The sequence below is a fragment of the Panthera tigris genome, chromosome B2 (genome assembly GCF_018350195.1).
Source record: "Panthera tigris isolate Pti1 chromosome B2, P.tigris_Pti1_mat1.1, whole genome shotgun sequence".
NCBI classification, from domain to species: Eukaryota; Metazoa; Chordata; class Mammalia; order Carnivora; family Felidae; genus Panthera; species Panthera tigris.
In genome coordinates this window covers 149600221-149615734 of record NC_056664.1, presented here as the reverse complement: position 1 = coordinate 149615734, position 15514 = coordinate 149600221, and the positions used below count along the sequence as shown (strand labels likewise).

The 15514-nt window shown below is 51.7% G+C and overlaps 1 protein-coding gene across 4 annotated transcripts in view; it reads right to left on the bottom strand.

Annotated features, from left to right (window-relative positions):
• The window catches only part of SMOC2 (SPARC related modular calcium binding 2), a 167108-nt gene that overhangs the window by 80958 nt on the left and 70636 nt on the right, over positions 1 to 15514 (bottom strand). For 2 of the 4 annotated variants that reach the window (XM_042987545.1, XM_042987546.1), the window contains exons 5-7: positions 14344 to 14391; positions 11344 to 11427; positions 10030 to 10104 (exon numbers count right to left, since the gene is read on the bottom strand). In XM_042987545.1, coding sequence (XP_042843479.1) covers positions 10030 to 10104; positions 11344 to 11427; positions 14344 to 14391 — 207 coding nt within the window. The remainder of the gene's footprint in view (positions 1 to 10029; positions 10105 to 11343; positions 11428 to 14343; positions 14392 to 15514) is intronic. The other 2 variants (XM_042987547.1, XM_042987549.1) reach the window with 1 other exon arrangement.

Sequence of the window (15514 nt, the reverse complement as noted above, 5' to 3'; positions counted from 1 at the left end):
GGGCAGCACAAGACGCACTGCTCTCCCTGGGGGTGAAGGCAGGAAGTCTAACCTCCGTCAACCGTGGGTCATCTCCAAGACCGTAGTTCACGAGCCGAATCGATTCTGATTTAGTCTTTAATGTAACTGACGGGAAGACCACGGAAACAACCACAGCGGGGTCTGTTCTGTCAGGTTTCTATTCCTAAGTGTGAAAAGCAAGGAGAGACACCTCATTCAAAGTCAGGCTGCAAACCACATGGGCATTCGCTGCAACCAGCAATCCTTTCCTGGGGCACCCGTCACTTGTCACTGGTCCCCTCCTTACAGTTTCCAGCACCTGAACTCTCAGCATGGGTCTCTAGAACTCCACACGGAACGAACACGCACACACACGCTCGGGATGCTCGAGGACTGTCCTCTTGTTATTTGCAAAGTCTAAGACTGACCTTCGACCCCAACAATTGACACGAAGCCCGTCCTGCTGAGTGGAGGACACGGACGGCCCCAACGGGCCGCGGGGCTTTCACACCCGTGGCCTCACTCATGCCAGGCAGTCGCAGCACTGCCACTTTGAAGGTGACACGCAGGAAGGAAGACGAGCTGGTGAGGGTCCTGCAGAGCGAACCCCAAACGGGCCCCAGTGACACAGAGGCCGCGGAGGTCCTCAGCAGCAGTTGAGATCCTGCTGGAAGAAGGCCGCGGCTAACTCTTGGCCCCTCGGGGAAGGGACGGTCACACCCGAAACTGCCCCGTTGGCCGTGTCCCCACACACACCGCATGGGCGCACGGCGTCCCAAAGCACCTTCACGGCACACGGTGCCTCTCTCTCTGGTCACCTCCCCTGGTCCAGTGCATCCCTTCCCACGGAAACGGTGGGGGGGGGGGGGCATGACTTTGCTTTCGGGTTCCAGAATGGGGAGGCTGCCACTTGCCCTGTCCTCAAGCCTGTGGCCTGACCCACACTTAGGCCAGTGCTCCTTCCCATCACGTCACTTCTGCGGCCAGACCCTGGGGTCCAGGCCCAGAGAGGCGCAAAATGCCAGCACCCGTTCAGAGCCCACAGCAGAGGCACAGTGGCCGGGCCTCTTGGTCCACCGTCCAGAGAATCGGGCCAGACACATCTCACGGTGCACCCGCCGGCCGTGGAACAGGCCACACCCATCTGATCTGCAAAGCAGTGGTAGGAAGTCTGGAGCTGAAAATCTTGGCTGAATCTAAGACTCTGCCACTTAGAGATTTTGAAAATATACTTCCCTGTGAGTTAAGAATCAGACTATATTATCCACTGAAATACATAGCACTCTGCCTGACGCGTAACGAGCTTTCTACAAATCGTAGCTACGGTCCTATTTAATATGAGACCTCATCAATTCAACGGCGAATTAGATGCACGTCTTCACATGCCGAGGGCCCCAAGTCTGGATGTACACCCGGCTGGTGTGTGTTTGCAACCGGCTGGGACGTAATGTGCTTGCTTCCGTTACCGTGTTCTGTGCTTACACTGAAACGCTGCATCCCGATTATTCAACCCCACCTTGGACACAGAAATCGAAGAACTGAACGTGACTGAAATGAAAACTCCCCTTTACAATGAGGAAAACTGAACAAATCCACGTATGCACACTCTTAGGTAGATTAATTACTATTTTTTAAATAATACAATCTCACAGTCCACGTTTAAAAGAAGTTATTGGATTTGGTTTAACACGTCGATCTCTTCAAATGACTGCGACTTTATCACTTAAGAATCTCCTTGGTATCTTGATGTTTGAAAACTGGAATAAAAAATGGGGCGTCTGGGTGGCTCAGTTGGTTAAGCGTCCGACTTCAGCTCAGGTCACGATCTCGCGGTCTGTGAGTTCGAGCCCCGCGTCAGGCTCTGGGCTGATGGCTCAGAGCCTGGAGCCTGCTTCCAGTTCTGTGTCTCCCTCTCTCTCTGCCCCTCCCCCGTTCATGCTCTGTCTCTCTCTGTCTCAAAAATAAATAAAACCTTAAAAAAAAATTTTTTTAAATAAAAAAAAAAAAAGTAAAACTAATACTTTAAAGCTTAGGGATGAAGAAAGAAAAAATAATGGCTATTACTTTTCCCCGGGAGGGAATGCAATTTACCATGATTTAAAGCAGAATCAAAAGATAATTATCTTTTGGCACTAATTTTAATATGTGCAATAAAACAAAAATTATCAGCTCTGAAGAAAGCAGAAGAATGTTTCCACTGCGGGGGTCCCATAAAACCAAGGCACATCCTGGCATCGGGGACGTCTCCTGGATATACAACAGAGCTGTCTGGGAGAGTTCGGGGAGGAAGGAACATTTTTCTCCCAAGTGGGAGGGGATGTCAGAGACGACAAAACAGGCCCCGTGTGCCCTCAGCTCACACACACGACTGGAAAATCCCGACCGTGGAAAGGTCGGTGGGACCCGAGGCCTCCAGGGTGGGCCGCGTGGCCCCGGTGGGGCTCTGCCCTGGGGTCTCCTAAGGGCCAGCGCTGCGGCCCGACCTTGGCTGTCGGAAGGGCCATGGGCAGAGAGGACGACACAGAGCGCCGGCAGCTTGGGATGGGAGACGACCCTCCGGCTGGGCCACTGGGGGAGGCTGCCCGCTGCCCCCAGGACTGCTGCCCGGGCCACACAGACAGGCCCGGCGGGGACGGCACCCTGGGTCAGCTTGTGGCCTCAACACAGAGAAAGGTATTGAGCCCTCACCTTGCCCCAGAGCAGGGCAGCGGGCGTGCCCCTGATGCCGGACCCACACCCTCCGGCAGAGGCCCCGAGCGTGACCCACCGCGGCCCGAGCCCCACTCGGCCCCACTGGGTGTGGCATGTCACACTGGGGAGACGTCATCGGGGTCCACGGGGGAGAAGGACTTGACCGAAACACGAGGCCCCGACGAGGCGGTGGCCGGGTTCCCTGGTCTTCCCCGACCCAGAGGGCAGACGGGTCACCTGCCCGGCCGTGCACAGCTCACCTGCCACCGCCCACGCCCAGGCCCGCACCTGGCACCCGGGCTCCCCCATCCTGCTGGGACGAGCCGACCGAACTTCCAGGGGGAACCCGCTTCCCTCAAGGTCGGCCGATTTAAATGTGCATCTACAAGGCACCTCCTCAGAAACACGCGGGCATGCGGAGAGGCCGCCACCGGGGCCACAGCACTACCCGGCTCCTGCAGACCGCGGGGGACACGGGCCGTCCAGGACTCTGCCCCGCCAGAAGCGACCCCGGCCGGACGGGCTCACCTGCGTTCTCTGCAGACGCTGCCCTGCCCCGGGGGCTGGGGGGCTGGGGGGTGCGGCCACGTGGGGGCGCTGGGAGTCATGCGCGATGCGAGGCAAACCCGGGCCCGGCCCCAGGCGTCGTCAGGCCCCCAGTGAAGCCTGAGAAGCCGGCCCTGCACCTTCCGAAAGCGGAGAGCTGGGGCCTGAGGGTCTGGGGAGCCTCGTCAGGACCCGCTGCACCCAGAGAAGCCCCTACGACCCCTTTCACACGAGGAGTCCACGGGCCCCCGGCCCCCACGCGCAGCCCCACGCACGCTCACGGCTCCGGCCCACGGCTGGTCTGTGAAGGCCAGCGCTGTCCTCGTCGTATTCCGCACGCACGGGGGCTGACACGTCGGGGCCACCAGGGGACCCCAGATGGGTCTGGAGACGCTGGGTTCGCCCCGGGGCTGAACAAGGTTTTAGCTCTACCCTCGACGAGACCTCACTCCGAGCAGGGAGAGACACGCCAAGAAACACACGTACCTCTGAAGACGGACGCGCATCCTGGAGAGGAGGAGCGGGTACGGAGAGCGAGCGGTCAGGGGCTGGCGGACGCAGGGGTCTCTGCACACGAGGAACGGGGTCTAGGGGACGACCCATCACGTGAAGCAGACGCGTAGGGAAGACGTAGCAGGGCTGCTCTGGGCCGTCTGGGGACAAGGGGTCAGGGGCAAGAGTCTCCTGGAGGACATGGGAGCAGCAAGGGGACAGAGCTGCAAGACGGTGTACGTGTCCGTGCGGGTGCATGTGCCCACGGCTTTGTGTGTGACATTTGCACGTCCGCAGGAGCCTCGGCGACTTGCCCCCACGGGCACCTACGGGGGCAGACGGCTGTCTTCACTCCGTGAGAAGCCCGGCGGGCGTGAGGAGCATGACTGGGGTCGGTCAGGTGTCTTTTCGGTGCCCGCCGTCGAGAGCCTGGGATGCGTCATCTGAGCCTGTGACATGGACGCAGGACACGCCCGGCCCCACCGGCCTGTTGCGAGGACCGAGTGGACGTGAGGGACTTCGCAGGCAGCCGCGTGCAGGGACCAGGCTCCCCTGCCACTGTCGTTACCGCTCACGGGGGGGAAGAAGCCTCGGGAGGCGGTCAGCAGATAATTGCTCGCTGTCCCCAAACTTCCCGTTCATCACGCTTCCCAGCAGAGCCCTCTCGTGGGCACGGTGACTCCACTTGCGTGTCAAAAGCGGATCGTTCTGGGGCGCCTGGATGGTGCAGTCAGTTGAGTGTCTGACTCTTGATTTCGGCCCAGGTCATGGTTCTGGGATCGAGCCCCACGTCGTTCTCTGTGCTGACAGCTGGAGCCTGCTTGGGATCCTCTCTCTCCCTCTCTCTGCCCCTCCCCTACTCCCTCTCTCTCTCTCTCTCTCTCTCTCTCTCTCTCAAAATAAATAAACCTTAAACAAAAAAAGGAGGTCACTCAGATGTCATGGAGCCTAACACGACATCGAGCAGACAGTCATGGTTACTGATTGTTAACTTAACCGGTCGTCTCCTGAGCTAATAAAGAGATAAGGAGAAACCTCTGACGGCAGGCCATTTCTTCACAGCACGGAATTCTTACTTACTTTGGTAAAAATACTTCCAGAAAAAGACCTGAGGGAAACACGCGAAATTAACATCGACGTGAAAGTCAGAAAGTCTCTGCAAGTTCAAAGGTGGGCCAGAGTCACCCCCACCCCAGACCACGTCTGTGTTTGGGGGACGCCCTGCATGTGCACACGCTATTACGGGAGCCAGAGTACGAGGCTGCTGGCCATGTCTAGGCCGCGTCACCTCGGCTGCCGTGCCACGATGCCCTTTCGGGAATGAGTAGGTCCATGCATCTGCTCATAAACCGAGAAAGTACCAAACTGTGGTCAAAAGTTATGAGGAGCCCAGCCTGTGCCCCACCAGGTACAGGAGCCGTAAGGTGTCAGTTATGGGGGCCGCGAGGAGGGCTGGCGCAGCGAGGGCGACCCTCGGCCGGGGCACGGGACACGCGAGCGTCCCGGAGCGGGTGAGTGGGGGGTGGTGGTAGCACCCAGGGCGGGCAGCACCGCGTGTTCCCAGAGGAACGCGGACTGAGGGGGACCCGGAGCAGAGGCGCGGTGAGGACCAGGACTGACCAACAACAGCACACACCCTCACGGCCCGGTCCAGGGTCAGTATCCACCGGGGCCACCCCAACCCTGTGGGGCTCACCCTCTCAACGAGGCTCACGGATTGTTAGAACATTCCGAGTGAGGACGGTTATGTCCATGCAACTTGGCTTCTTACCGAACAGAACATCTGACAAACATTCATATACACCTGTGCTGCCCTTGAGCGAACTACTTGGTCCCTCCTGATGTCCGTTTCTTCCACTGTTCACTTAAATGGGGTGAGTGAGGTGGCCTCTGTGGCTTTGTTTTTAGTTTTAAGATTCCATAATCCCAGTAACACTCATCCATTATGGGGCACCCAGGTGGCTCGGTCAGTTAAGCGTCTGACTCTTGATTTCGGCTCAGGTCGCGATCTCACGGTTCACGGATCCGAGCCCCAAGTCGGGCTCTGTGCTGACAGCGTGGAGCCTGCTTGGGATTCTCTCTCTCCTTCTCTCTCTGCCCCTCCCCTGCTTGCTCCTCCTCTCAAAATCAGTAAGTGAACTTAAAAAGAAACTCCTAGCTAATACGCAAAGCATTTCCGAAAACGTGGCTTCTTCGTGAAACTTACTCATTGAGTTGAAGAAATCACAGAAATGGCACTAAGTCACCCCCCTGAGCTGCGATGAACGGGTTTCTTCATTTCCCTGAGATTCAGTATTTCATTTTCCCTTTTCCTTTAATTTATAAAATGAGGGGGCTGGGCTACACGACACTTAGGGTCCCTTCCAGCCATAAAACCGAACGGTCCTCCTCATCTAAATCTATCCGTTTTACCCTCTGTTCCCTGAACTTCTCTGTGCTAACTAGAGGCCCACAGCTCAAAGAATACTGACTTCCTGTTTTGTGAAACGAAAGCATTCTTAGAGAAATTTCGTGTTCAGAAACCATCTCCTACTTCTTTCACATTCTACAAATTAATTTTATATAATTCAAAGACAGTAAGTTACAAAACCTCTTATCTGGTAAAATTTGGTGACCGACTTTGAGATCTTACTAGATAGAAATAAAACAGTAAGCAAAATGATTCGAGAAAGTAGTTGACGCTCAATTTTATATTGAGAGGGAAACTGAGTAATGCTTTTTTATTTTTATGTTTTTTACATTTATATATTTTTGAGAGACAGAGACAGAGCGTGAGCAGGGGAGGGGCAGAGAGAGAGAGGGAGACACAGAATCTGAAACAGGCTCCAGGCTCTGAGCTGTCAGCACAGAGCCCAACACGGGGCTTGAACTCACAGACTGCGAGATCATGACCTGACCTGAAGTCGGACGCTCAACTGACTGAGCCACCCAGGCGCCCCCTGAGTAATGCTTTCTTAACGAAAACACAGTTTCAGATTTTACTCACTAATGTGTAATGACTCACATAACAAGAGTGATGCTCCTCCTGCTGGATGAACCACCAGGAGACCGTGTCATTTGTATTTATATTGCATTTCAATTAATAAAACTTCAGCAGTCAAACTGTACCTAAATTAATTGTTTTCTGGTTATTTATCTATTTGGTTTTTTTCTTGTTGTTGTTTGCTTCCTGTAGTTTGTTTTAGGAAAATAAGTAATGATACCATCAGAATACCAATGAACATACGAGGGCAAAACTCTTTACGGATTTAATAAATACTCATGGAGTACCCAGCACATGTACATTTTCAGACTAGGGTGCTGTATTTTCCTTTGCAGGAATGGTCCCTTCTAATGACTCCTACCACCGAATGCCCCAAAGTGTACTGACCACAGCACAGGGAACACACACATTAGCACGGCGATCGTATTCTACGTACCCAACAGCACGAGTAATATTATGTTACCTCAGCACAAACTCATGAAGCAAAAAATAGAGGGAATTTTAACTAATAAAGAAACACCCGAGCAAAAGAGAAATCCGTGCCCAGTCTGGCCTCTTACAGGAAATGACACAAGAGTTAAAGACAAACAGCTAATTTTCTAAAAATCTGGGAATAACACACAAATCACCACTTGTGCTTTGTTAGATAAATGTGCCTACTTCTATCGGAGAAGGTCATTAGTGAAAGTATCTGCTAAAAATAAAAGCTAGGGGCGCCTGGGTGGCTCAGTCGGTAAAGCGTCTGACTTTGGCTCAGGTCACGATCTCGCGGTTCATGGGTTCGAGCCCTGCTCGAGCCCTGTCAGACTCTGTGCTGACAGCTGGGAGCCTGGAGCTGCTTTGAATTCTATGTCTCCCTCTCTCTCTGCCCCTCCCCTGCTCACGCTCTGTCTCTTTCTGTCTCAAAAAATTTCTGTCTCAAAAACATTAAAAAAAAAAAAGTTGTGCCTTTCCATTAAAAGAATTGTATGTAAAGGGCATCTGGGTGGCTCAGTCAGTTAAGCAACCAACTTCAGGTCAGGTCATGATCTCGCAGTTCACAAGTTCAAGCCCTGCGTCGGGCTCTGTGCTCGGAGCCTGGAGCCTGCTTCGGATTCTGTGTCTCCCTCTCTCTCGGCCCCTCCCCTGATCACACTCTGCCTCTCTCTCTCTCTCTCTCTCTCTCTCTCTCTCTCTCTCTCAAGAATAAATAAATAAATGAAACAAACATTAAAAAAAAATTTTAAATGAAAGCTAAATGCAAGTGAAGCTCGTCTTACATTCGAGATCTCAACAGCAGCGGCTGTCTGCAAACCCCACGGCTGTCTGCGGTTTCCTTGTTACACGTAATTAAATACTATTTTTAATACTGCGAAATACCGATTTGATCTTTCTTCAGACCCTCAGAAAGAACATGCATCCAGACAACTGACATAAAACAAACAGAATCCAGTAATTTCATGCCCCACGTCCATAAATCAACTGAACGTCGTCTTTTTGTGTCCTGCCCATTTAGGCTGATTTAAATCAAATTATAGCATGGGGTAACTTATGTAAACTGGCATTTCCTGAAACATCATTTTCAGTCCCACGAAACGGTGGAAGCCTGCATGGTTACTGTTGGTTAATTATAATCGACGGGTCAGTTAAGGCCTGAAAATCTGGTAACAGCCCGTGATGAGCAAGACACAAAAATGTGGTTCTCCCATGAGCTTATGTACTTACTGTCAAAACCTGAAGCCTCTGACAATTCAGACTGCTTTTATAGAAAAATGCACATGTCCAGCGACATCGTTCAGAATAATTTGATACGTGTTCCTCAGGGAAAGCGTGGGCACAGCCACACCGCCCTTGCATGGGAAGCTTCCAAGATCCGGCAGTCAACCCGAAACATGCCATGTTTGGTCCATTTCCCACGCACTCATCGTGTGCTTCCGAAGAAAATCTAATGAGCTAACTTCTGGAAATACAGTGACAAGATTGAACGAGCTAACTTCTGGAAATACAGTGACAAGATTGAACACAACTAACTCCCCATCTCGGAAGTTCCTAAGAGAAGTACGCATCTTTATACACAAGGTAAAACGTTTCCCAATCATTTCTGAGGCAATAATTTTCAAATTGGATAAACATGTTTTCGATTTCCCTGCCATTTGTGCACACGTATCTGATGGTCAACCCTTTGGATTCTTCCCTTTCTCACCTCAGCCCCAGGGAAGCCGCAGCCAGGAGGGATGAGGGCCCCGTCCCAGGCAGTAACTCGTGGGGCTGGGGACAGCGATGGGAACATCAGGGACAGAAGCCACACAAGAACACATCAGAACGACTCCATCCCAAACCCTCCTCTGGAGCCTTCACGGCTCATCCTGCTTGTTGCCTCTCAGGCTGTAAATCGGTGACCGTTCCTGTCACAGAGAGCGTGTCTTGGGGCCTCCAGGTGGTGGGAACGTACCGAGACTCAGGGCCTCCCCTCAAGAGTCCTTCCAGAAGGAGTGTGTAAGGACGCAGGTCACGGGAGAGAATCAAAGTACTCTTAGTATCCTGAACTTAAATAAATCTGAGGGGTTTGTTTTGGTTTTTTCGGAAATGGACATTAAAACGCACTCGGAAAAAAAAACACTTCCAAGCACAGGCCACAGAGCTGTGATCTCAGGCTGCCTTTGCGAACGCTTACGATTTTTTCACTGGAGGCTGATCACAGAATATTCGCGTTATTACTGAGTCTGTGGACCCTCAGCAGATGAATACTTTAAACCCAGAAGGACACTTTCTTTCAGTAAGTATTTTTTTTAAAAAACAGCAACATCTGAAAAGGCCCGAGGAAGCACACACGCGACCAACTAAGCACGAACGAAGATTACAGACAGAATCTGATTTCACGAAACCTGTAAACGCCACTAACCAGATGCCAGGCAACCCACCTCCTCCCCACAAATGTCAGAACAGTCGGCTTTAACACGTAAAAGTCGGTCAAACACTCCTTTGTAGCAAATGCAATCCACACAGCTTTCAGGATTTGGAACTAAATTAGCCAAGGGTTTGGTCATCTCTGAAATTTGGTCAAAAACAAATACTTGTTATCAATTATTGCTATATTTATACCAGAAGCTATAGTTTGTTTGGCATATTCAGAGAAACCGTTTAAAGAACTTAGGAAATTTAATAAAACCACCAAAATCTGAACTACATTTTGGCGGTCAGGTCACAAGAATTATTTGCATGACTCACTGGAAACTGAGGGAAAAGATGGACTCTACACACTGAACTTCCAGAAAGAGAAACCACTTCCTACGCCTATTAAATCCCTCCTCACAAAGCAACGTCGGGCCCCTTTTTACCTGAATTCTTATTGGTTTTGTTCTGCCGACTTTTAACTTGCTCCGTCCAAAGCGTGGGGTAACGGGACGCGATATCTAATAAAACAAAACAAAATGACGATTATTTTTAATCATCATGAAAACAGTCTCTCAGTTAAAGACCTCAGTAGGGAGCCTAAAAGCTGCAAAGTCAGTGGGCTAAATAAATACATATTCCACACTTTTAAAGATACTGTTAAACTGATCACATATTTGAGACAAAAGGAAAGAATAATATACATTTATAAAATGTTAGTATATGTTTTTTTTTTTCTTTCTTCTTCCAAAAGTATAAGTAAAATTTCTATGGATCCAGAGTGGCTCCACTTGAGAGGAGTGGGGTTCAGGGAAAAGCCCTGATGTACGGAAACATGTCCTCGTGCCGTAAAGATTCACGGTAACACACGAGGTTTCGCTCAGGAAAGATTCATCCCAAACCACGCTATGCAAAATGCAACTCTGCGTAAAACAATTCAGGAACACATCGTTTTCAGCAGTACTGGGTCACAAGCCACTGAGTATTCGCCGTGCGGGCCAGTCACACCGCGGGCCCGAGAACACACGGGAGAGGCTGCCTCGGTCCCGGCCGCCCTTGGCCACTATCAGCCTGGAACCTCAGACGAGTTCTCGTCTGCGAAACGGCATCTGAGGACTCGGCGGGCTAATGACACCGTGTAGCCCGTGCCATGAAGACATCGTTACCGCTGTCACTGTTACCTGCGCACCCTCACTCCTTTTGGCCTGACAATTTGTGCCACTTTGGCAAGTCCCTCAGACGATCTGTTAAAGGCTAAGAATGGGAAAATCCGTCTTCGTCGTGACTACAAAATTCAAAACACCTTAGAAACATCCTCACGCGCGTGACCTTACACAGCTTGCCTCCCCTGCCGCGTTGTGGCCAGCACGAGATGCGAAAGACACGAAGTCCAAGCAGGGAACAAGGCATGTGCTATCGTATGCTTCTGAAATATATTTTATATTATCCAAATTATAAAATTTCAACTCCTCGATTTTGATTTGGGGGGGAAAAAAGAGAGACTTTTGCATCGTGCTGTATGTATGCCACGGCCACATCCACAAGCCGTGCCCCGAAGCCACCGGGAAAGACAGCAGGTGTCATAAACTTGGAAGCGGCCAAATCCAGTCCACTCTGAGAGGACTCCCGGCAGGTAACCAGCCTGCACGTCCCAGGCCCGTCTGTGGCTGCCCCAGCGCGTCCACGGTCCTCCCCTATAGGACCCTGTTTCAGGCTGGGCTCACCTCCCCCAGCAGGACCCTGTTTTAGGCCGGGCTCACCTTCTTCGTCTCCTTGAGGCTGAGTCTCCAGCGCTGGGGCCGAGGCATCATCTGAATTCAGAACGGAAAAGATTTGCAAGGAGACTACAATTATGAGAGTAAGTTCAGTAAGTGTGTATACGGGATGGAAGCTGAGGGCTCGCATGCACCCCACACACCAGCCAAACCACCACCCTCCCCCCCGCCCCCGGGGCGCACAGGGACGCGGGGCCCGGCAGGAGCCCGACCGAGACGGCACAGGGCGCCTGGGCGAGCAGCCACCTGACGGCTGGTGCAGGCTGCAAACCGGGCCCCGGGGGGGAAGTGCTGGGATTCCCGTCCCTCGGAGCCAGAGTGGCTCAGGGCCCGTGAGGGAGAGACAAATGACCTAGGCAAGGGGCCACGGCAGTGGGAATGGGGGCTCACGTCAACAAAATCGGTGGGTTGGGGTGACCGGAGACAGAAGAGAGTTGGGGGGTGGACTGGGGTGGCTGGGGGAGCCCAATATCGCTGCTCTGCCCCGCCCCCCCACCCCGTTTTGCCAGGGCAGGTATCTAAGGATCAGGCCCTGACTTGCTGCCCTGTGCACCCCTGAACTACCAGCCCCTCTGTCACCCCTGCAGGAGCTGGGAAGCGAGAGTCAACATCACAGAGCAGGACACGCGTGTGGGTGACGGAGCTGCTCTAACGCCATTTCTCTAGAGGCTGAGGCTACAGTGGATAATCTTTAATTAGCAGAAAGACTGTGGTTCCCTGGAACGGCGTCAGGTTCTAGAGAGTTCCGAGCCGTGGCGGGATAGCATGGAGAATGAGCTATGGGAAGTCTGCCCCCGGTAAGCGGGGCCCCCGTCAGGGACGCAATCACAAGGCACTTTGTGGGGCTGTTTCTCGCTCGAGCTTGCTCATGTGACCTCGTTATATAATAATTTGAGGATTAAAATACAATAAACAGTGCGGGAGATAAGGGCCAGCCACGAGGCTTATCTGTGATTCATGACTTTCCCAGATGTCTGGGGAATAAAGATGAAGTTTCTCATAAGTTCTTTTTGGGGGCAAACCAAAAGGCTTTTTTACAAAACTTCAACACTGAACAATCTTTTGAAAAAAGGCTTGCTCTCTGTCAGAACGCTGACAAAATGTAATGTCGCCTGTTCGAGAAACTCAAGTTCTAACACTGGAACAGCAACTGTGAACCGTTGAAGATCGTGTAATCCCTTCCAGAAACTACGATGAAACGGGGAGCATATCTACAGCAACCACACACGTTATGAGTGCTGTACATTTTCACCGAGGCCTGGACACATCACCTCTGTGGGGCCACCGGCCCATTCCCCAAATCACTGGCAGCCTGAAAACTCAGACTGGCCCACTCACGGCGACCCAGTGACCACCGTAGGCCTTCCCTCACCCCCCACCAACGCCAGGGGCCCTTCCTGTCAGCGTGACCCTGCTCACATCACTGGCCATGCTCTGGTCCCTTGTAGACTTCTGTCCCAACATAACAAACACGTGGGCACCTACTGAACTCGGCCTTGAGAAAATGAAACAAAACCGTGGGCAGCTGTGTGCTTTTTATTTTTCCCACTAGAGTGTGTAACGTCTCGTTTTTATCCATAAGCCAGTTCTGTTGCTTAATCTCAGGTATTTTCTCTTGTCGTGTGCATGTCCAGAGATCAAGAGACTTCAGTAGAAGGAATGTATTCCTGCCCTACATGAACTTCTGTGCCCACATACCAATTCCCTAGGGATTTTTGTTTCACTTTTACAGGGGATTCAACATGTGTTGCAAGGAACAGGTTTAGGAAACACCTTCTGAAATAGCGCTTCCTTTCCTTCCCTCCTCCCCTGAGCACCGGATTGATTTTCGCAATCATAAATACTGCCCCTTCCTATTCTCTACAAAATACTGATATGCCCACCTCAGGATCTTAGAGACTCAAATCCAAGCCATTCATCTAACATTCTAGGCGACTTTATCCCCTTTTCCAGACGTAAAGTCTCGCTCCAGCCAGTGTTCTGACTATGCCCGCCCGTCACGTCTCTCCTATTTCCCTCAACTACGAGGTTCTTCTGTTCTACGTTATGCCTGTCCCCTCTCCCACGCCCTCTGTGGCCACCAGCACCTCCCCTTTCACGAGACCACTCGTGTGCCAATCGGTGCCTGTCCCAAGCGTGCACCCGAGGTGCGCCCAGCTCTACTGTCCCGCCAGGGCAGCCACGGTGCCCACTGTAGTCTCAGGACACAATGAAGGCAACGTACTTGACTGAAACTCAGCTCTATCCGGCTTCATGCCCCTTTCTTTATCACCGGTTCCTATACTATAACCTACATCAGAAAAAAAGAGTTGCCTACAAGGTTGGTACTGAAACCTTTTCTTTTTTTCAATTTTGTCTTGAAAATGACTTCTGACTTTAAAGGTCGATGTAACATAAAGAGAAAAAAAAGTGTCACCGGGTCTAAAGGATGATGGCTGTGGGAAGGGCGAAGGTGGGGCTCCTGCAAGGTCATGGTGGGCGCGCTGTAGTTTGCGCAAGACGAACCTGGCTGCTACGGAAATGGCTCGCTGCTCTACCTGGCTCTCATCACTACCGGTCCCAGGGGAGGCGACTGTCACAATGGGGAGAAGCACTCCTCTTTCTCATGAGGAAGAGTTGAGACCTCTTTCTCGGTGGCCCTCAGTATTACACTCCCGAATTACACGGGGAACCCAAACACCATGCCTGAGCCTCTCCCCAGGCAGAGACTGTGGCACCGAGCAGCATGGACAGGTGGCCCCGACACAAGCCACGTCGGAAGGGTCCTCCCGGGGGCATATGTGGGTTACGTGCTCCGCACCTACAGGACCCTGGAGGTCCAAAGGCAGGAATAATACAGTGCGTTGAGTGAATATGTAATGAACCGTGTCAGCTCTCGTATCGTTTAGTCCATATTTAAATTTTAACTCGAGGAGCTATTTTAAGGCAGAGACTGAATTAGCTTTAATACACTATCATCATGAAAATTCATTTTAAGATAGTTACCTGTTTTTCCTGTGCCTTCCCGTTGGGGTAACTTTTCATTTATGGAACCTAAGGGGGGAAAGAAGGAAGAAATTATCGTTGGCTCCCACGTGCCCATCCACAGTTGTCACACAATGCTTCCTTCCACTTCCAATGGTTCACCGTGCTTGTCACTTTCTCATTAGGCTGCACAAGCCACCTAGTACCCAGAGGTGACCACCTCATCTGCCGTCACAAGCCCTAAGCTAGTAAACCAAAGATTAGTTCCTACTTCTGTTGCTAACTAGTCGGCCACGTACCTGAGACACGCACTCTTTCATATACAACACGTCAGTCTCTTCACCTGAAAGACGTCATCATCCCCTTCACATACGTCACCACGTTGGGGCAGCAGAATGAATTAGAATTAAAAAGGAAACATTTTTAAAGTAATAAAAGTTATGCAACCGAAGATACTTGAAACCCTGGTTTCGGCCAGATTTCGTTCCATAGAAAAGAAAGTTGAGGAGCCATCTTAGATTGTAGAAGAATGCAGGAAAACTCAGAGCTGACCGAGTAATTCCCGGAGCGTTTGTGATGTCTCTGTTACACCGAGAGATCCGTGAGATAGATGGGCGGCCCTGTGCTCTCTTCCTGGCAGCTTGAAACAGCACAAGCACTGACTTCCTCCCGCACCATTACGATGCCTTCCCCCAAAGGAATAAAACAAAAAACCGTGCTCAGGACAAATTTGGAGTCTACCTGCTGATGGGGTGAGGACAGTCGGTGCAGGACTCACCGAGGACTGCCAGAGTCACATGCTGGGCTGCGTACCTAGTGCGGAATCACAGACACAGACGCGAGACCCATCGCTTGTCTTACAATCTTGAATGTGACATTGACGTACAAACCATCACTTAAACTAAAGATGTAAACCGTACGGTATTTTGAGACTATTTATCCTGTCTCTTGGGCCATAACGGTAATATAGTAGGAGACGTCCAAGCAGGTCACTGTAGGAAAGGATCTCACGGGACAGGCGTTCACACAACCTTGCAGATACCGTTGGTTCCCTGGAAGCCGGACGGAAGTCAGCAGGTTTACCGCAAGGGACAAAGGGTGGTCACGATAAGCACGTCTCGAGCACCGCCAACCTCGGGGAAGCCCACTGGGTCTGCCGCAAGTGCGCCCCGTCGGCCCCCAGCTCCGGAGG